At 41.4% G+C, this 22,208-nt stretch overlaps 2 protein-coding genes across 3 annotated transcripts in view; both read left to right on the top strand.

The window, feature by feature from the left end:
- Nucleotides 1–15,069, top strand: part of trappc10 (trafficking protein particle complex subunit 10) — a 30,225-nt gene extending 15,156 nt beyond the window's left edge. Inside the window, exons 5-23 of one of the 2 annotated variants that reach the window (XM_085135952.1) lie at nt 992–1,187; nt 1,309–1,420; nt 1,546–1,793; nt 1,904–2,050; nt 3,687–3,801; nt 4,102–4,178; nt 4,367–4,458; nt 6,429–6,569; nt 6,977–7,086; nt 7,195–7,727; nt 7,816–7,957; nt 8,277–8,435; nt 8,709–8,938; nt 9,524–9,624; nt 9,759–9,882; nt 11,561–11,725; nt 11,850–12,030; nt 12,506–12,700; nt 13,900–15,069. In XM_085135952.1, the coding sequence (XP_084992078.1) occupies nt 992–1,187; nt 1,309–1,420; nt 1,546–1,793; nt 1,904–2,050; nt 3,687–3,801; nt 4,102–4,178; nt 4,367–4,458; nt 6,429–6,569; nt 6,977–7,086; nt 7,195–7,727; nt 7,816–7,957; nt 8,277–8,435; nt 8,709–8,938; nt 9,524–9,624; nt 9,759–9,882; nt 11,561–11,725; nt 11,850–12,030; nt 12,506–12,700; nt 13,900–14,147 (3,316 nt within the window). In that variant the 3' untranslated portion in view covers nt 14,148–15,069. Of the gene's footprint in view, nt 1–991; nt 1,188–1,308; nt 1,421–1,545; nt 1,794–1,903; nt 2,051–3,686; nt 3,802–4,101; nt 4,179–4,366; nt 4,459–6,428; nt 6,570–6,976; nt 7,087–7,194; nt 7,728–7,815; nt 7,958–8,276; nt 8,436–8,708; nt 8,939–9,523; nt 9,629–9,758; nt 9,883–11,560; nt 11,726–11,849; nt 12,031–12,505; nt 12,701–13,899 lie in introns of both variants that reach the window. The other variant, XM_085135951.1, reaches the window with a different exon arrangement.
- A 3,545-nt stretch (nt 15,070–18,614) lies between these two features.
- gdf3 (growth differentiation factor 3) lies at nt 18,615–20,972 on the top strand. The gene is made up of 2 exons (XM_085134592.1): nt 18,615–19,088; nt 19,803–20,972. The coding sequence occupies exons 1-2, from the start codon at nt 18,812–18,814 to the stop codon at nt 20,654–20,656; spliced, it is 1,131 nt and encodes a 376-aa protein (XP_084990718.1). The 5' UTR covers nt 18,615–18,811; the 3' UTR covers nt 20,657–20,972.
- The last annotated feature ends 1,236 nt before the right edge of the window (nt 20,973–22,208 follow it).

Raw genomic sequence — 22,208 nt, 5'->3', positions numbered from 1 at the left:
GATTTCCAAACGGATGACATGAAGAGTCTGAGTTGAAATTTAACATTTACAAATGCCAATTTTAGCTGAACTATTAGGATTCAATTCAATTCAATTTTATTTATATAGCGCCAAATCACAACAAAAGTCGCCTCAAGGCGCTTCATAGATACAGAGAAAAACCCAACAATCATATGACCCCCTATGAGCAGCACTTTGGCGACAGTGGGAAGGAAAAACTCCCTTTTAACAGGAAGAAACCTCCGGCAGAACCAGGCTCAGGGAGGGGCGGCCATCTGCTGTGATTGGTTGGGGTGAGAGAAGGAAGACAGGATAAAGACATGCTGTGGAAGAGAGACAGAGGTTAATAACAGATATGATTCAATGCAGAGAGGTCTGTTAATACATAGTGAGTGAGAAAGGTGACTGGAAAGGAAAAACTCAATGCATCATGGGAATCCCCCGGCAGCCTACGTCTATTGAAGCATAACTAAGGGAGGATTCAGGGTCACCTGGTCCAGCCCTAACTATATGCTTTAGCAAAAAGGAAAGTTTGAAGCCTAATCTTAAAAGTAGAGATAGTGTCTGTCTCCTGAATCCAAACTGGAAGCTGGTTCCACAGAAGAGGGGCCTGAAAACTGAAGGCTCTGCCTCCCATTCTACTTTTAAATACTCTAGGAACAACAAGTAGGCCTGCAGAGCGAGAGCGAAGTGCTCTAATAGGGTGATATGGTACTACAAGGTCATTAAGATAAGATGGGGCCTGATTATTTAAGACCTTGTATGTGAGGAGCAGGAGTTTGAATTGTGGATGAATTTCACAATTAGAAACCCACAGACTCCTTTATGTTTTAATTATTTTATTCACTTGATTTAAAAACATTTTCACTTTTATTTAAAAATGAAATAATAGTAATTCATTGCTTTCTTTCACATGTCGTCTCAAAGCAGTTTCTGTAATCAGCTAAATCTAAGCTGTCTTGTGGATTGAATCTTCCTCATTTTCATCCAGGTGTGTAGTTCTGTCTGATCCTCTGAAGGACTCATCTCGATCTCAGGAATCCTGGAATTCCTTGCTGCTAAAGCTGCGAACTCTCCTCCTCATGTCCTTCACCAAGAACCTGGGCCGCTTCGAAGATGAAATGCGCACACTACGAGAGAAGCGCACCCAGCCAGGCTGGAGCTTCTGTGAATACTTCATGGTCCAGGTACGTGGAAAGAAGCGCCAGAATGTCGGCCTGTGTGTCATCCTGTCCTTGAACTCTGTCCTAGAAGGTTACAGGAGCCAAGTGTTGATTTCCAGTTTTGTCTTATGTGTGTGTCGTGCAGGAGGAGCTGGCCTTTGTTTTTGAAATGCTGCAGCAGTTTGAGGACGCCTTGGTCCAGTATGATGAGCTGGATGCTCTTTTTACCCAGTATGTCCTTAACTTTGGAGCGGGAGGTACGTAATCACCTCATTATGCTTTGTTTCAGTTTGTAAAAGACACACTGTTTGCATTTTTGTTTCCATTTTCGCAGGTAAGCGCTAGTTTTGTTTTCGGTCATGCTAATCCGCTTCTTTCACAGATACTGCTAACTGGCTCGGCTCCTTCTGCGCCCCGGTGCGTAACTGGAGCGGCTTGTTGCTTCGGCGACCCATTGACATGGAGAAGAGGGACAGCATCCAGCGTGGAGAGGCCAGTCTCTTAGACCTGAGAAGCTACCTGTTCTCTCGCCAGTGCACTTTACTAATCTTCCTCCAGAGACCCTGGGAGGTCACGCAGAGAGCGCTGGAGCTGCTCCACAACTGTGTACAGGAGCTCCGCCTGCTGGAGGTAATAAACACAGATCGTACCATTTCTAATGGTGTGAGTGGACTTTCATCCTCTCTTTCTACAAAATGTGCTTCATTACTTATCTTAAAATGCTTTCTTATGTTACTCAGGTGCAGGTTCTTGAGGGAGCCCTGGACTGTTGGGTGTTTCTCAGCTGCTTGGAGGTTCTGCACAGGATCGAGGGCTGCTGTGATCCAGCCCAGTTAGCTGCAAACTGCTCCCATACTGTTGGTCTCTGGGCGTATGCTACAGACAAGGTACCACACACAAAATAAAAAAAACAAAAGTCTTGCTTTTTTTAAGCTTGGGCTTTAATAACTTAATAAACCCATTAGCAGCACCTTTAAGCTTCCAACAGATCTGTTTAGGCTCTTAAGTTGAAAAGCTCCATAAACATTGACACTGATCCTAACGCTGTAGCTTTTTACTGTTGTTTGGTTCTTCGCCTGTTATCAAACTTGTAAGAAGTATTAATATTGTATCACGCACATTTTCCACTGTTCAGCACCAACCTAAAGACACGTGTCTTTCCCGGTTTTTATCCCTCAGCCCTAAAAAATGCTGAAGGGGTCGCCAGCCTATGGGGCAGCAGGTTTTTAAATGCAGTAGCTCACAAATGCTTCAAATGGATACCATAGTTGTATCTGCTAGGAGGCTCAGGGGTAGGAGGTAGGGCTGCCACAAACGATTATTTTGATAGTCGACTAGTCACCAATTATTTTTGCAATTAGTCGACTAATCAGATCATCATCCATTGGACGTAAAACGTACAGCTTATTGCACCAGCAGCATCTGCTCTTATATAACTATCATTAGCTTACAGCTTTAAGTGTTTAAGGTATGTGCTAACTAAAAATAAAGACAAGATGATAGTTTATTAAATTTTGATGAAATTTGCAGATTGTTTAGGTGAAGTTTAATAAACTCCTTGCTATCTAAAGTATAACAGGACACCAGAGTAAATTCTCGAGCATCTCACACTTCTGATAATCAGCTGTCTGCTTGACGTTTATTCAGCTGTGTAAAAACTATAACTTTAATCTCAGCCAAACCGATTTACTCAGGAACAAATAAAATACTAAAAAAAGCCAAACAATAACATTTTTAAGTTATCTAAGTGACATATATATGTTTAACCTGAGTAGCGAAAGACGGCGGTGGGGTTGAAAACGATTTGCCGGGAGTCCGGTGTTCTCACGGCTCTAGTGAGCCTAGCCCCCGGCTAGCTATCGAGCTAGTGGGTAACAGACGTCCCCGAAAACGTCGGAGCGCTTTTGAAAATATGTGGTGTCTTGATAAACTGAGCAGATATTTGAGGTTTACACAGCTACATTCTCGCCTGAAAATATGTTAAACGTTTATTTTGTGACCCAGAAAGAATAATAAGAGTAATATTAAAACTAACTAGCTGCCGCCATTGTTGGAAACTGAGCAGGGCGCTATGAATTCTGGGACACAGCTTCTTCTTCTTCGGGGTTTAACGGCAGCTGGCATCCTTGTACATGCAGTGCTGCCATCTTCTGTTTCAATCCGTTATTACACTCTTAAATCCTACTACTTATTCCTGCGTCTTTTGGGATCTTACAAAGCTTCAAACGACATGTCGAATATTAAATCAGTCGTCGACGATTTTAATAGTCGACGTAATCGTGGCAGCCCTAGTAGGAGGCCATCGCCCCCTGCCAATACTTTAATAAGTTTCTACATACAAGAGCACTAAAAAGGTTACTTGTCTGTATTTTTCCAAAACATCTTTGCCAAAGCTTTGCAGTCCATTTCTGTAGAATGAAGAAATGTGCTTAACCTTTTATGTAATAATTTAAACACCAAGAAGTAGGTGTTATGAACATAAAATGGCCTTTTTTCAATGAGTGTCCTCTCTGCGTTGTGCAGCTGAAGTCTCTGGGGGAACTCTGTGGCTTAGTGTCAAAAAATGGACCCAATTCTGAGGACCTGAACAGGACTGTAGATCTGCTGGCTGGGCTCGGGGACGAGAGGCCTGAGACTGGTAAGCTTTCACATTCTACCTTTGCTGGGCAGTAATGACCACCTAATTTATTATTTATTCAGTTTGTCACTTTGTTTTAGATTAAAAGTACAGGCTGTTCCCAAAAACATGGCTATTAGTTGTAGTCTCTGCAGTGCACACACACAGGCACAGTGCCTCTTTGATCTATGGCAGCTCTCTTAAGTCGCCATGGTGTGCCTGAACCCTCAGGGTTACACTTTACTCTTCACTGCCTCTCTTATTTGAAAGGGAATAAATAACCGCATGTGTTTTTAAAATCTCCTTTGTCTTCCTCCACAGTCAACAGTTTGCAGAGCCCGTACAAAAAGCTGAAAGAAGCTTTGTCGTCTGTCGAAGCTTTTGAAAGGCACTATCTTGTAAGCCACACATATTGCCACAGTTTGATATTTTATTTCATTGGTTTACTAAGAAGGAAGTTAAGACACATTCTTTCAACTGTTATCCAATTTTTTTTTTTTTTAAATGATGTAATGTCCTGAAAGCTTCAGCAGCTCATTTGATGATCTTTCTCTTCTACCACCTTGTTGGCTCCTTCTTGCATCAGGAACTTTCTCATGCTGCTATGGAAATGTACCAGGCCATCGGCCGGCTTCGGTCTGCCAGACTGGTGGGAAAAAGTCTGGCTGAGTTCTACATGTAAGGAAGAGTTAAGCTGTTGGTTTAATTACGGTATAGGCAGGTCTATTTGAGGTTTTCAGGTTGATTAGGCTTCTACTATAGAACTGTTTCCCAGTTAGAGCCTATAAATACCCACACAGGACTGAAGATAATTGAGAGGAATTAAGTGACATTAATTATATTGAGCATAACTATATGAGGTCTAACTTAATAGTCAAAAACCAAATACTTATGATGCAAGAAATAGGCTGTCCATCTGCTATTGGCTCATATTTAATGTCATGCCAGCCAATAGAGAATAAGCGAGTGGGCAGTATTTGCATGCAATAATAATAATAATAATAATAATGATAATAATAATGATAATAATAATGATGATAATGATAATAATGATGATAATGATAATGAGGATATAATAATAATGATAATAATAATGATAATGATAATAATAATAATGATAATAATAATGATAATAATAATAATGAGGATAATAATAATGATAATAATAATAATAACGATAATAATAATGATAATAATAATGAGGATAATAATGAGGATAATAATAATGATGATAATAATAATAATGATGATAATAATAATGATTATAATAATAATAATGATAATAATAATGAGGATAATAATGAGGATAATAATAATAATGAGGATAATAATAATGAGGATAATAATAATGATGATAATAATAATAATGATGATAATAATAATAATGAGGATAATAATAATAATGAGGATAATAATAATGATGATAATAATAATAATGATGATAATAATAATGATAATAATAATGAGGATGATAATAATAATGATGATAATAATGAGGATAATAATGATGATAATAATAATGATGATGATAATAATAATGATAATAATAATGAGGATGATAATAATAATAATAATAATAATAATGAGGATAATAATGATGATGATAATAATAATGATAATAATAATGAGGATAATGATGATGATAATGATGATGATAATAATAATAATGATAATAATAATGAGGATAATAATAATAATAATGATAATAATAATGATAATAATAATGAGGATAATAATAATAATGAGGATAATAATGATGATAATAATAATGATGATGATAATAATGATGATAATAATGAGGATAATAATAATAATGATAATAATAATAATAATGAGGATAATAATGATGATGATAATAATAATGATGATAATAATAATGATAATAATAATGATGATAATAATAATATGATAATAATAATGATAATAATAATGATAATAATAATGAGGATGATGATGATGATGATGATGATGATGATAATAATAATGATGATAATAATAATAATGATAATAATAATGAGGATAATAATAATAATAATGATGATAATAATGAGGATAATAATAATAATGAGGATAATAATGATGATAATAATAATGATGATGATAATAATGATGATAATAATGAGGATAATAATAATAATGATAATAATAATAATAATAATGAGGATAATAATGATGATGATAATAATAATGATGATAATAATAATGAGGATAATAATAATGAGGATAATAATGATGATAATAATAATAATAATAATGAGGATAATAATAATAATGATAATAATAATAATAATAATGATGATAATAATAATGATGATGATAATAATGAGGATAATAATAATGAGGATAATAATGATGATAATAATAATAATAATAATGAGGATAATAATAATAATGATAATAATAATAATAATAATGAGGATAATAATAATGATGATAATAATAATGATGATGATAATAATAATGATAATAATAATGAGGATAATAATAATGAGGATAATAATGATAATAATAATAATGATGATAATAATAATAATGATAATAATGATAATGAGGATAATAATGATGATGATGATGATGATCTCTATCATTTTCTATAATGAAGAGGAACAAGATGATTTGTTTATATATGTCTTTTTAATGTAACACAGGAGGAAGGGAGATCCTGAGCGGGCGGAAACCTTCTTACAGGAAGCTCTGAAGTCATACGTGTCAGAGGGGTGGAGCCTCCCTGTGACTCACACCAGGCGACAGGTCGCCGAGTGTCAGAAGCTGCTGAGCAAAACTGAAGAGTATCCTTCAGAGCCATGAGACTAATTAATGGGCAAATATTAAAACATCACAGTGGTGCCAAGATTTAACATTACTTCACTGTACTAAACACTGAAGCACATTTATTACTTTCCTACTTTACTATTCATAAAAATGGTCAAAGTTAGTATTTTAAAAATATGTCCTTTAGTTTCTTTGTAATATAAAGCCGGTTGTTATGGCATCAAAATATTTACACGACCTTCTATAAGTTGGTCTAGTATTATTATCAGTCAAGGTAAAAATAGGCTGAGCCGCTGATGATGTGAAACCTTGTCTGGTTCGGTTTGGCCTTGAAGGTAAAGTAGGGGTTCCTGTTTTGTTCTTCCAAAAGTTGTTTTTGAAGTAGTGAAATGAATTATTTGGTTTCCTTTACAACCCTCCACAGCTACTTACAAACCAGTGCTTTGTTGGCTGGTGATGTAAATCTGACGACGGACGAGAGGAAACACTTTTGTCAGGAAATTCTGAGCTTTACTGGCAAGTCTGGAGACCAGTGTAAGCACTTCTGTTTAACTCCCAATCAGTTGGAATCCACTTTGTATTTATAATTTACAAAAATGTGCACATCACTAACGTGTTTTTTTTTCTGCTTCTTGCTCTCAGCTCACAAAGTTACCCTCAGCATGGGCGTGTTTGCACAGCTCACGCAGTTAAAGTTCCACCCAGCAGCAGCCTCGGTGCACTCCGGAGCTGTCCTGCAGGTGGAGCTCACTCTGCGGTGTTTGATGCCCATGTCGGTGCGCATCCAGCAACTAGTCGCCAGCATTCACTTTGAGGTGGATCACGGAGGGACTCATGGGAGGTCAAAGGGAGCTCAGAGACAAACGCACCCGGGGACAGTAGTGTTTAGACAGAGTAACTCATCAGCGGGTCCTCCATCCTCCGCAGGTGCCGGGCCTTCGTTAGAGCTGGATGAGATTCAGGACAGGAGTCCTTCGGACGATTCTCTCAACTCTACAGGAGTGATATGTAAAAACACTCACCTGCTCATGCGTCGTCATGACAGCAACTCACCCCCAGACACGCCTAACTGTATCAGCCCCCCTACTGTTGGAATTAAGGAAGGAGCCCAAATGCTGAAGGTGCAGGATGTAACATTAGAGCCTGGGGACAACAGCATCACGTTCACGGCACCAGTAAGATGCGACCTTTCTTCGGTCATAAAATGTCCCTTTAACTTTCCCCCCCTCACGCTCTCATTTGTGCCTCTGGTTTGCATTGTAGAGTGGACAGCCAGGTACTTACACACTTCGTCAGCTGTGTGCCACAGTTGGTGAGGTGCAGTTTATCCTGCCTCATATCTACCCGTCGGCCCAATATGAAGTATATTCTCAGGAGCCCCAGCTCACCGTGGAGCCTCTCTCAGGTCTGAATACTTTTATTTGATTAAAATCAGATTCTTCATATCTGGGGCTGTTGTGTTTGTTACACTTGGAGTTTATTTGCAGCTTTATTAGCTTAAATTCTCCAATAGTTTTCTGTATTTATGACCATATAAGCATAAAGAGTTTGAGGTTGATAAATTCTAATAAATGTTTTAACTTTTAATTTTAACAGCTCAATAGCTTAAAAAAAGTTAAATAAGTTTTACCAGCTCGTTTGAGCTGATCAGACTATAAATATTCCACTTACCCATAAGCCAGTGCAGCATGTGTGCGTCACTGTAGTTGTGTCTGTGTTTGCAGAGCCACTGTTAGCTGGTCTGCCTCAGAAGGTGAAGTTTACTCTGCTGACGGGTCACTACACTGTGAAGAAAGGAGATGCCCTGCAGCTCAGCAACACAGAAACAATGCCCATCCTGCCCTCCACCAGCTGCACCGCCCGAATCAGTAGCCCTACTTCTGGTCAGTGACTACACTGAATATAAGATCAGTCATTTGGAGTAGTGATGTTTCCTGACAGTCCACTTTACTGCTGTCATTCTTTCCATGCCAAACTGCTTAGATTATCTCACCTGTTATTTGAGTAATGTTGTCTGAACTCCACTGTGCTGCTGTGTGGGTGGGTGGGGTTTGCACAGAATATTGGTGTTCATGAGTTGTGCCCATAAACAAACTCATAGATACGGAGCTCTAAACTTCACGCGGCCATCTTTTCTGTCCCCCTCTTGTGTTCAGAGTTGGTGGGTGAAAGCACTTTGTCCATTCAGTCGTCTGAAAAGGTGACGAGCATCAGCCTTCCTCCGGCCCCTCCCTACCACACTCTGGAGTTTCAGCTGGAGGTTTTGTGCATAATCCCGTCCGGGGCTGACCGGCCCGCCAATGAGAGGCTGACTAATGGGGAGGTCCGCCATCGACCACGGAGCTACAGTCATCCCGACACACCGATGACCGCCATCGACCAGAGGGTGAGACACAAGACATGCATGCTACAGATCACTGGTTTTCTAGCTGTGGGTGGTACCTGTGTATACTGTGGATTACATTTTCTAGTGATCAATCGATCAGTTGTTCATAAGATGATTAATCACTAATATTCTAATAAATGTTTTAAGTTATCGTGAGGGTTTGCTACTTTAATGCTTTCATATTATAGAAGAATTGATGTTTTTGTGTGGTGAAGGTTTTATATTTGATGACACTTTGGGCCCAAAGATATTGTAGTTTTGTTTTTTCTTTCTTTTTTAAGATAAACAATTGACTATTTCAAATAGTTAATTCAATTCAATTCAATTTTATTTATATAGCGCCAAATCACAACAAAAGTCGCCTCAAGGCGCTTCATAGATACAGAGAAAAACCCAACAATCATATGACCTCCTATGAGCAGCACTTTGGTGACAGTGGGAAGGAAAAACTCCCTTTTAACAGGAAGAAACCTTCAGGCTAGTTAGCTGACATAAATTGTAAAGAATATGATTGTTAGTCATCAACCAAATACATATTTGCCAGATAGCTGATAGTCTGAGAAACGTAAACTTGTGTGTACACAGATGTCTATCGACTGTCCGTGGTCGATCTACTCCACACTGCTTGCCCTCACCTTCTACATCCCTTTCAAGACCAAACACTCTTTGCTTTCTGCTGGTAACAGGCAAGTCTCTTCCCTTTTTTTTATTATTTTTTATTGTTGGGAAAGATGAAAGTTTAGATTTAACTTATTAACAGTCTTTACCTCTACCTTTCCGAACCTGTCTGACCTGTGACCCGTTGGACGTGATCCCACAGGAAGTACATCCAGGTGTGTGTGCAGAATGTGTCCGATGTTAATTTTACGCTGGCAGAAGTGAAGCTGACAGAGAAGCAGCACGCATCGCTGGAGCTCCAGTCTCTTAACACTAAAACACAACAGGTGAGCAGAAAGGGGTAAAAAGCCTTTATTTTAAATAATGACCAGTTTTAAAATATGGTGAATGCCTTGTGTAATATTTTTGGGTTAAAGATGGCTTTATAGGCTGTTTTGCTTATTTTATTCTTGATTTTGCATTTTGGTGTTAATTTGTCTGGAAACCTCTTGTCATTGTGGACGGAGCCCCAGAGTGTTTTCAGATTCCTTTACATCAGGATAGACAATGTCGTGTCCAAATTCATGGGCTGCATCCTCCTGAGGACCCGGCCTTCGCGGTCTACGTGGGCCAGGTCCTCAGAAGGTCTGGTAGGCCGGGAGTAAACGGCCGTGAAATTGGACGGTCTAGCCTTCTGATTAGCGTCACCGCTGTCTCGGTGGAGTTTAATAAACTCAGCCGTCTGCTCCTTGCTATCTTACGGAGCCCCGCAGGGGACATGGGAGAAAAAAAAATATAAGACGGACTTTTACGAGATCTCGCAAAACTAACTCGGGATCTCGCAAAGCCGCATTCTTCCCGTTAGCTTCGAGCTAACGGGAGGTCGGCTGTAGTAGGTCTCGACCTCCCGTTAGCTCGAAGCTAACGGGAGGTCGAGACCTACTATAGCCGGGAGGAACACCGCTTTCCCGGCACATCGTGCCTCGACCTCCCGGTCGGCTTCGAGCCAGCGTCCGAAGAATGCGGCTAAAACGTTTGCGAGATCTCGCAAAAGTTTTGCGAAAAGTTTTGCGAGATCCCGAGTTTGTCTTAATTTTTTTAAGACTTTAATTTTTTTAAGAATAACTTTTGTCTTAAAAAAAAGTCCGTCTTAATTTTTTTTCTCCCATGTCCCCCGCGGGGCTCCATACTATCTAAAATATAACAGGACACTGGCGTAAATTCTCGACTGTCTCATACGTAAAAACCAAGGAGGAACCCACCCGGGAGATTAATAAAGTTTTATTTTATCTAATCTAATCTAATAACTTTAATCTCAGCCAAACCGATTTACTCACGAACAAACAAAACACTGAAAAAAGCCAAACAATAACATTTTTAGGTTGTCTAAGTGACTTATATATTACGTTTAACCCGAGCAGCGAAACTCCGCGGTGATCTGAAAATGATGTGCCGGGAGTTGTGCCGTTCTCGGCGGCATCAGTGACCATCGAGCTCCCGGCTAGCTATCGAGCTGGTGGGTAGCAGACGTCTCCGAAAACGTCGAAGCACCTTTGCAAATATACGATATCTTGATAAACCGAGCAGATATTTGATGTTTACACAGCTACTTTCTCGCCTGAAAATATGTTAAAAGTTTATTTTGTGACCCAGAAAGATTAGTAAGAGTAATTTTAAAACTTAGCAGCTGCCGCCATTGTTGGAAACTGGAGTTTGGCTGGGCCGCGCTATGAATTCTGGGATATGGTGGGCCATGAAGGACACACCCGACCCATCCTTCAAATTCGGGGAAAAGGAGGACGCATTTGTCGGCTGCATTCGGAGGAGTCTACGAATTTGGACAGCCTTCGGCGCGTCGCTGTGACGTAATCGGTCTACAAATGCGTCCTCAGGAGGATGCAGCCCATGAATTTGGACACGACCTATGTCATAATACATTTTCCATCTTAGATGTCGATTTGAAACATCAGAGCGACATCATCCATGGACTCGCACTGATGTCTGGTGTGTATTTTGTGTGTCTAGCTTCTGTGCTGTAAGCACAGTGTGTTCTGCTTGTGGGAGGTGAGGTGGAAGGACGACCTGCCCTCCTGTCTCCAGTGTGTTTTCTCTGCCAACTTTTCTCCGCTCAGCCAAGACATTTCTGCCTACAAACCTTTCCACTACCAGTTCCAGCTTGAGAGAGTCACTGTAAGTCCACTTAAACTCCAGATTTAGGTCCTTTTCATCTCTCATTGTAGGAGTTGAGTTGCAGTTAAGTTAGCATTATCATTAAGTCTCCCACCCACTGATAACCTCTAATTCATGTCATCAGACATTGTACAGCGTAAAAGCAGAAATCTTCCCTCCTGCTGGCGAGCAGCGCTGCCGCTCTGGCGTCCTCTGTGGACTTGAGGTGTCTATAACACGACTGACTGAACCAGCAGAGGGAGAGATTGCAGAGGACAGCAAAACTGAGACCGATGGCCCCAAAACCACCAAGCTCATGTATGAAGGTATGCTATCAGCTCCCCTTTCTGTCTTTTTTTTTTTCTTCTTTTAATAAAATCAGATTTTTAGTAGACCGGTCAGTTATTTGAGAGGAATATTTGGCTGAAGAACCGATAGAATAATGGCATTAATTTCACACAACACTCAACGTAGAAATGCTGGTGCCTAAAATCAGCTGCTTGCCAAAAACTGTAGTTCTGTAAGAGTTAATATCACTTTTCACAAATACCAAGATATTGGCTGAAGCGGTGGATTTATCACTTTAAAGATCGACTTGTTTTTGTTCAGATGTGCATATGTATAAGAGCCAGGCACTCCAAGCAAAACCATCTCTTCAAACTATTCTTCAGACTCCTTTTTGCATATGGCCAGACACAAACAAGGCAAAATAATTTAAGGCAACAAATAGTCTGTTTGATTTTGTTTGATTTCGATAATGTGAAACAATTTTAATAGTTGTGTTTGCATGCACGTCCACAGTGGCTGACAGCAGCAGTAACTGGGCGGTGTGTGGGAAGAGTTCAGGGATGGTGCTCATGCCAATGACAGCCAACGCCACCCACAAAGTCCAGATCGAGGTGATGCCTCTGTTTGCTGGACACCTTCCCTTCCCCAAGATCAAAGTGCTGAAGTACCTGCCTCACACTGCAGCGGTGGCCATTCAGCCAGACCCCGGTGAGACCTGCTAAACCTTCAAGCCTTCAAGATGTTTATTCATAAGGGAAGCGACAGAGAGATTGCTGAAGCAATCAGCTGTTCAAAAATGTCTCAACATACGTAACACATTGTGTTTCTTAAAATATAAACCAGAAGTGAATTAATGAGTCATTTGGTTCACTCAGAGTTTTTGTTGTAACACCAGGGGACGTTCAGAGTGTGCAGCAGCAAAGCTTATTAGTTACTCAGCCTCACTAGTTATGAGTTGCTTTGTTGCAGTTGCTCAGGTTGTGCTTTATTTACCTTAAAATTACCTTTGTGTTGTGTGACACCACAATGCAGCACATTGTGTGGATTGGTGACGCCCTCTGGTGATTCCTGTGGGGTTTTTTAGAAGAAGGTGCTCCTAAGTTTGAATATGACCGTCCATGCCGCCTTGTATTTGACCACCGTTAGGTGTCACCACAGCACCGGTATCATTAGCATAGTTTCATCATTTTAACATAAAAGCAGCATCACATTAAAATGTAGCAAATGATTGCAGTGGAACCGTGTTTTCATTCACACTGAAGAAGAGATTATTTTATTTTTTATTTTTATTTTGTATTTTTTTTTGGAATAGATTTGTGTTTTTCACTCTATTTGATCTGCTGGCCTGTTGGCAGCTCATCCCCAGATCTTAGAAATAATGTTCCGGTACAAAATGCTCTTCTTCCTTCTTCTTCTTCTTCTTCTTCCTTCTTTCTTCTTTTTCCTTCTTTCTTCTTTTTCTTCTTCTTCCTTCTTTCTTCTTTTTCTTCTTCTTCTTCTTCCTTCTTTCTTCTTTTTCTTCTTCTTCCTTCTTTCTTCTTCTTCTTCTACTTCTTCCTTCTTTCTTCTTTTTCTCCTTCTTCTTCCTTCTTCTTCTTCTTCCTTTTTTCTTCTTCTTCCTTCTTCTTCTTCTTTCTTCTTTCTTCTTTTTCTTCTTCTTCCTTCTTCCTTCTTCTTCTTCTTCCTTCTTTCTTCTTTTTCTTCTTCTTCCTTCTTCCTCCTTTCTTCTTTTTCTTCCTTCTTCTTCTTCTTCCTTCTTTCTTCTTCTTCCTTCTTTCTTCTTCTTCCTTCTTCCTTCTTTCTTCCTTCTTCTTCTTCCTTCTTTTTTCTTCTTCTTCCTTCTTTTTTCTTCTTCTTCCTTCTTCTTCTTCTTCATCAGTAATTTGTTTATTCCTTGGCGCTTTCAGACAGTTGCGTGGAGAACGACAGCCTATCCCTGCTGGACAAGACGCTGGATGATCAGGGAGACACAGCAAGCATCCGCAGCCGGGGTAGCGTCCACTCCGTGGGCAGCGGCGACCAGCAGCAGAAAGGCGTGGCCATGCCACGACTCGAGCCTTTCAGCCCCGGACAGGTGTTCAACCACAGCCATGCATGCCAGGTCCTGGTGCTGCCAGCTACTGACGACCACATCATGGAGGTCAATGCCACATGACCCTGGTGACGGCGTCACCAACAACCTTCACGTAGGACTGAACCTGTGGCCTGGATGGACTCTACTGAGATTGTTTTAAATCTGGGACGACTCGGGTCCACGAGTCCATTTCTGACACGGCTGCAGGTTGTCGGTATGGACTCACTCCTAAGCATGAAACCCACTGCAGACGTCACAGACTAGCCAGTGAAGAGCCAATGACATCTGCTGATTAAGTTTAAATAAAGATTTTTCTTTGCCATACTTTGTACATAGCTCATTGAATGGATTTATAGGTATAAATATATATAAATAAATAAATATATATATATACGGACTGATCGGTGAGATCGGTGCCTGTCGTACTATTTCGAACTGAAGAAGGAAAAAAAACACTCCTGATTGTCCCGTGATGCACCAAAGCCCTAGATGTGTGTACGCCTTGACCATCTACTCAAGTACTGTAACAACTGAGTGTGTCCAGCTGTTGTGTGCCTCTTCTGTAGTCATCTTTTTTTTTTTTATATTTGAGATTTCTGCTTGTTTTTGAGTCATTGAACTCCGATGTGTCTTTGGAGACGTATCTTATAATCCCAACAGACTCTTTTGTCCTAGTGCTGAGGTAAATAATCATGATAATCTCCCAAGTTTACTACATGATTTCAGCACGATAAAAGTCAGTCCAGCACATATGAGGCACCAAAAGTGAAAGTGTAGAGCTATTATTGAAAATGACCAATGCACCATCTGTGCATCTGTAAAAAAAATAACCCAGGTTACCTGTTCAAATGTCTGAACATGTTGCTCTTCTTTCCATAGTATAGATTAAATGTGCTGCACAGGCTTTAGTATTTCTACTCTTGGGTATAAAGATCTTTAAAATGTTCACGTCTCCAAAAACGCACATAGATGTGCTAAAGAACTTCTATTTATTTTTAGCAAAGACGAAGCCTTATGTTTTCTGACTCAAACGAAAACATGAGAATGAAACTCTCAAATATAAACCCGGCAATGACACGAAAGGCTCCGATTGTAGTGGTTTGTTTGTGTGTATGTGCGTGTATGTGTGTTGCATTTCTGTTCCACTGTAGCTCTGTGTCCATGGACGTGATCAGACGAGACTTTTACATGAGGATCAGCCGGTGCACATTGTCTGTCAGTGCATTGTTTATCGACTGGGTGTGTATATTTATTGTGTGTGTGTGCGTGCCAAATCCATGTCCGAGCTATGCACACATACCTGTGATGTCGAATGGATGAGTGAAATAAGCCGCTGTTAGATTTATTCATGCATTTGTTTGAAAGGATGAACTCTAGCTACTTCTAGCCCTGCCCTCCTCCACCCTTGTCCTCCTCTGTGGTGCATGCGCACACAGCGCGGCTACAGCCTCCTGCTCCTCTTTGACCACTGTACATACTTCTGTGTAAATAATGATTCAAAGGAAAATCCTCTTTGATTGCCAACTATATTAAAAAAAAAAGCATTGGGATCTCAGTGGATGTCTGTTTTCTATAATATCATGTTAGCAAGAAAATGGGTTGAAAGATTGACTTGTGTTGATATTTGTGCAGCATGAAAAACACAGTTTCTTATGACCTGGTATGAACAGCGAATCCTCACTTGCTGACCTCGGTGTAAGAAATGATTCACAATGTATCAGTTTACAAGTCAAAAATATGCTTTTCCCAAATGTTCCATGTTGACTTTTGTTATTAATCAAGTGATGTTTGTGGAAGGGAAAAAAGTTTTTGGTTTCTTACTAAGTGTCATGAAACGCTGTGTGGCAGGCAGGAGATGAGGACTCAGACTCAGGGGATGAACTCAAAATCACAGCTTTATTTGCTGGTCACAGAAAAACGAGCATACAAAGTAAACTAAGCTAAACTGGGAAACAAAGACCTAAAACTCACAGGGAGATCCACACAGCAAGAGGGACAACGCGACACTGACTCAGAGAAACAGGGTTTAAATACACCAGGAAGTAACGAGAAATCAGAACTGACGAGACAAGGGAGCAAAGTAGGATACACTCACATGAGACACAGACCTTCAAAGTAAAACAGGAAGTAGCACAGACGCAAACTAGACTAGGGGAGACAGCAACAACAAAGAGACTCAGAGGGCAGCTACTAAATACTCAGAGAACTAAACAGAATACAAGAAAACCAAACTAAGACACTAAAGAATAAGCTGGGACAACAAAGAGAACTAAGAACATAATACAAAAAACTCAGAGGCACAAGAAACTCAAAACACTGGGTCACTGACCCAGGACCGTGACACTAAGAATTTATTGAAAGTACAAAAAGATGCAAAATGAGTTTTAGTAAAGTAAAAGTAAGAATGGATGGAGGTGTGACAGTGAAGCTGTAAGGAGCAGAGGCAGTGAAAGTGGATGAGTTTAAATACACCGGGTCAACTATCGGAAGCAATGGACAATGAAGAGAGTCCTGGCCGGGTGGAGGGGGACGGTGGAGCGACTGAAGATGGAGGTGGCTGAGTTGATGTTCAGATTTTCGGCGTTTGTGACCAAAATGGGCAAAGACTGAGAATGAGAATATGAGAGGGGATGACTGTGATTGAAGTCAAATTTAAAGACGAGGTGGATAGTAGATTTATCAGGGGGGTGTAGGCCAGCGGTCCCCAACCCCCGGGCCACGGACCGGTTTGGTACCGCGCCGCAAGAGTTGAGGCTTATTTTTATTAAATCATTTTACTGTTAACTCTGTTTCCCTGGGTCTTTTCCCACATGTTATGAATAATTTTTTTTTTTTTTTTTTTTTTTTTGGTACTGGTTTTATTTTGCTGAATTTATCCGCAACACCTTAAAGGCCGGTCTGTGAAAATATTGCTGGAAATAAACCAGTCCGAGGCGCAAAAAAGGTTGGGGACCACTGATGAAGAGGGTAAACGAGGACATGCAGATGGTTTCTGCGACAGAAGAGGTTGCTGGGGTTAAAGTGACAGGTGATCAGCTGTGTAACCTCTAAAAGCAGTTGCTATACGATGATGATTCATGCCCCACCAGCCGTGCCTCTGAGTCCTGCTCTGCAGTTTGAGAACCGTTTATTTAAGGGCAACACTGGCCTGCAAACACTGAGCCGGATACTTTAAACATGGGCAAAGTTTCAATTAATAATATAAATATATTAAAAGTACTGATTGTGAGCCAAAGGTTTACAGAGAATACACTGATCACTTGAATACCAAAGTGATTTTCTGCTTTTATTACAAGCTGATGTCAATGAGCACATGGACAAAAAGAGTGGCAGACCTAAAAAAATATCCACAGCAGATTAATAGGACCTGAAAGCCACATCCTTAGGAATTAGGAAACAATCCAGCAAAGGAAACGGGAGAAAAAGCTGGGGTATCCCAAATTACATATGAGGTGCAACTGTGAGTGTCTGCAGCCAAATGTAAAACACGGTGGCGGCTCAGTCATGGTTGGGGGTTCATTTCCACCAGTGGTGTTGAAATCTTGTCAACATTTATGAAATTACAAATGCAGAAATACAAAGTTAGGTCTGGATCCACCATGCAATGCCATCTGACTGGGACTGGCTTCAGTTTTCAGCATGTCACTGATCCCTGAGCTGCAACATTACCGAAGCAGTGTGAAATCATCCTGACAGAGAACAGGACAAAAGGCAGCCAACATCAAGAAGCCTGGAGAACTATTCCTGAAGATTAAAAAAACACTGGCGTATGAGACCTCAGGAAGTCTAAGAATAAAGGTGATCATACCAAATATTGACGTTCAAACTCCATTTCTGTATTTCCATTCAGGTATGTGTAAATTTCAATAAAATCACTGCATCCGTTTCCTATTTTCATAGCAGATTAATAAGAAGAACCACTCTGAGGGTTCACAGAGGGAACATAATAGATTTAAAATGAGAATATGTTGGAATGTTTTCTTCTCATGAACAATTTTATCACTTCAGTTCTGTAAGAAGTCTTTAAATGAAGCAGTTCGAGAAGTCCAAGTCGCATTATCATGAGAGATCATGAGAAGTTCATACCCTCAACGGGCGCTAGATGGCGCTATAGACCTATAGCTTAAACCCTGTTGAATAAACTGGCCTGTTACTGCTGCGCCTTCTTATCTGGCAGACACATCCCGGTGTTACCAGTGTTTTCACTGAGATAAAGCCTCTGTTTGACATCACCGCACTGGCGCAGTAAAAGACCTCTCACAGAGTGGCCGGGTCATCCTCCGAGAGAGTCCCCTGGGGGCCCAGAATTCATTGTTGAGCTTATAGGTTTTTAAAAGAGACCAACAACGACAGAAGAGGGGACTTGAGGATTGAGATGATCATGTTTCTGGAAGCTTCTGCATTCAACAAAAAAAACAGTCACCTGTAAGTCAAATTACCTGGTGAATTTGACTCAGAGAGAAAGTGAGTCTGCGCCTATAACAGGATGGAGGATATAATAAAAGCTGATTTTACAGTGTAAACAGCGCGATGTTTCCAGACTGCTTGGTGACTTCATTCAGGAATGTCATTGTTATTTCAGGGGACCTGTCCCGAGCTCAGCCCTCCTCCCCCGCTTATCTTCGCCCGCTTCTCATTAACATGATTACGCAGCTGCGCGCCGGGATCTCCGTGAGGTTCAACTAAAAGTTACAGGTGAAGAGGCTCCGGAGCTGCCGAGTCCAAAATCAACCGAAAGTCCGGGCATGACTCCTGTGTTGCTGCTGGCGGTGTGTTTTCTCGGCGCGTGCGCCCTTTCACCCGTGGAGGACACCAACAGGCAGGAGCAGCTCCTCCTGAGGTCCCTGGGGCTTTCCGAGAGGCCGAGGCCTGCAGGGAGCCTCCAGCCCCGGCGCCGTGTCCCCTCCGCTCTCTGGAGGATGTTCCGGAGGGCCGAGAAGCTCCAGGCTCTGGAGAGCCAGCCCTGCACGGTGTCCGAGTATGGAGTCCGCGGCAACATCGTCAGATACGTCCAAGACCAAGGTAGCTACTTGGAGAAGCTGATGTTAGTCAAGACATAGGAAGCACTAGAACTATCGATACGAACGCTGGTATTGGTTGATCGATACTTTGTTTCTATCCTTTAAGTTTATTATGTAGCCAAAATGTCTGAAACCTTTGTGTTGACTGTCACGTGTAATTGATTTAAAGCCTATTAAGAGATTTAATATTGAACATGGTCCATGGCTGTCAGCCTGTCAGTGTGCAGTATGCTGCCAGAGGAGGATGCAGTGCTGCTGATGGCTGAGATCACAGCAGTGAGTGTTTGTGTGAGTGTCAGGGATAGTGATGTTTACCCCAAAGACTCAGCGGTGGCACGAACTCGTTATTTAGATTTACATTTTGAAAGAAAAATGATGAAAAAACAGATTAGCTCTGATATAATTTACTAACATTCCTTCCAGGTTTGCTATTTAAGCCTTAAAAAAGCATATCTGGCCTTTTAATAGCCAATAGCTAAGCTATATTCCATGTTTCTGCAAAGCTAGGCACATATTTATTCATTAAAGCTGATTCAGATGCAAAAGGTGAAATAATTACAAGCATTTCATGCTGGTAAGAGACAGAAGCTGTAATTTATTGATGTGCAGACTGAGCTTTGTTGCATAAACAAAATGCACATTCTTTGCTCTGACTTATACTCCTGGAAAAACTAAGTTCCTTGTTAATCTTGCTGTCTTGGCGGATGTTTTGCAGGCAGGATGGTGTCTGGCTGGAGCAGCAGCTGTCAGGCTTGCCTGGAGAAGCATCTTTTCTTCAACATGTCCATCCTGCAGCCTGTGGAGATGCTATCTCTGGCTCAGCTGGAAATCAAGCTCCACTGGAAGCCCCTCAGTCCCGTGCAGCTGCTGCAAGGGTCCCAGGCCATTAGTGCCTCTCTTTATAAAGTGATCCGATCGACTTTGAAGGGAACTAATCCCAAGGCGAACCGCAGACTCCTGCTGTCCCAGTCGGTCCAGCTGCAGCCCGAGTCCACCTCCATCACCATGGATCTCACAGCGGTGGCAGAGAGCTGGCGCAAACCGGGGTCTAACTACGGCTTAATTTTCGAGTTGCTCCCTCTCGGACCAGACCCGGAACAGTCCTTTCCGTTTTACCCCGGTAACTCCCTCCCACTGGAACAAGCCTTCACCCCCCCGTTGGTTCAGGCCTCACTAGTGGCTGTGTCCCTCAACCCAAATCGGTGTCGGTCCAGACGGAGGAGAAGCGCCATCCACATCCCCGTGACACCCAGCAATGTGTGTAAAGCTCGCCGCCTCTACATCAGTTTTAAAGATGTCGGCTGGCAGGACTGGGTCATCGCCCCGCAGGGCTTCATGGCCAACTACTGCCACGGGGAGTGTCCGTTCCCGCTCAGCGAGAGCCTGAACGGCACCAACCATGCCATCCTGCAGACCCTGGTGCATTCCTTGGATCCGGAGAACACGCCACAGCCCTGCTGCGTCCCCATCCGTCTCTCCTCGATCTCCATGCTCTACTACGACAAAAACGACAATGTGGTGCTTCAGCATTACCAGGACATGGTGGTGGATGAATGCGGGTGTCGCTGAAGATGCTGGACGCTTCCGATTGGCCTCCGGTCACCAGATATTATCCTCTGATTCATTCAGCTGCTTTGTCCAGTGATGCGAGTCTAGAATTGTTGTTACTGCAATTTGTTAAAACGATTGTTTTTCAATATGTAATGGAATATGTTTGCAGACAGTAATTTTTAAAGAATTTAACCTATTTGCTCTTATTGAAAGCTTTTGTTTGTCTTTTGTTTGAAGTCTAATGAAATAAAATTAGGAAATTAGTGTTTTTCAGTTTTAACAATGGCTTAAGTGGTCTGTTACACATCGCTTGCAATACTGGGCGGCATTGATCCAACAGCATTTTCTGAGTCCAAGAAGTTTGCTGATTTTGAACTTACAATCTCAAGTTTTGTTTAACTAAAAGCAGATTTTAAGAACTATTTTGCTTTTAATTTGATTTAAAATGACAAAAATCAAAATCTTAGTGCTAAATCTTTGACACAAATATAAATGATGAACAACAACTACACAGATGTTCAAAGAGCAGCTCAGCCCTTAAACATCTTCAGAGCTTCCCTGTGGTTTAAATGTTTGCAGAGATCATCCACTCCTTTATCTGCTTCAATGGAAATAAACTCTCTTATCTCACCTTCTTGCCTGATAACAGCACCACTCCCCTTCCCTCAACCAGCGAGCCAAACCGCTGGGGTTGCCATGACGACAGCCAGGAGAGGCTGACGGGTTGGAGTAATTAGTGAGAGACACGGAGAGTTTGTGGTGTGAAGAATGGTAAATGGTAAATGGACTGGTTCTTATATAGCGCTTTTCTACTCTTCTGAGCACTCAAAGCGCTTTACACAACTTGTGCATTTACCCATTCACACAAGCACATTTCTCTAGGTGCTTTCTAGATACCATTCACATACATTCATACGCCGATGGATGCATCGGAGAGCAATTTGGGGTTAGTATCTTGCCCAAGGATATTTGGCATGCAGACTAGGGAAGCCAGGAATTGAACCACCAACCTTCCGATCAGTAGATGACCTGCTCTACCACCTGAGCTACAGCCACCACAAGAAGAAGCCTGGCGAGCAGATTCTGTCTTCCAGAATGTTCTTCTGACGCTCTCACTGGGTTTTGGTGATGTTTCTTTTATACAGCAGGTTTTCTTCAAATTTTTAAAAGGCTTGAAGACTTTTTTCCCCCCTCTTCCAGTGTTCCCGTGTAACGAATCAATGGTAAATGGACTGGTTCTTATATAGCGCTTTTCTACTCTTCTGAGCACTCAAAGCGCTTTATACAACTTGTGCATTCACCCATTCACACCCATTCGCACAAGCACATTTTTCCTAGGTGCTTTCTAACTGACATTCACACACATTCATACTCTGATGGATGCATCGGAGAGCAATTTGGGGTTAGTATCTTGCCCAAGGATATTTGGCATGCAGACTAGGGGAAGCCAGGAATTGAACCACCAACCTTCCGATCAGTAGATGACCTGCTCTACCACCTGAGCTACAGCCACCCCACCCCAATGAAAGCACTGGAATATTATACCGACAACAATTACATTAAAAGATGA

Source organism: Neolamprologus multifasciatus, chromosome 16 (assembly GCF_963576455.1).
Source record: "Neolamprologus multifasciatus chromosome 16, fNeoMul1.2, whole genome shotgun sequence".
Taxonomy (NCBI): Eukaryota; Metazoa; Chordata; class Actinopteri; order Cichliformes; family Cichlidae; genus Neolamprologus; species Neolamprologus multifasciatus.
Note: the sequence above shows the minus strand (reverse complement) of the source record. Positions and strands in the feature narration are given on the sequence as shown.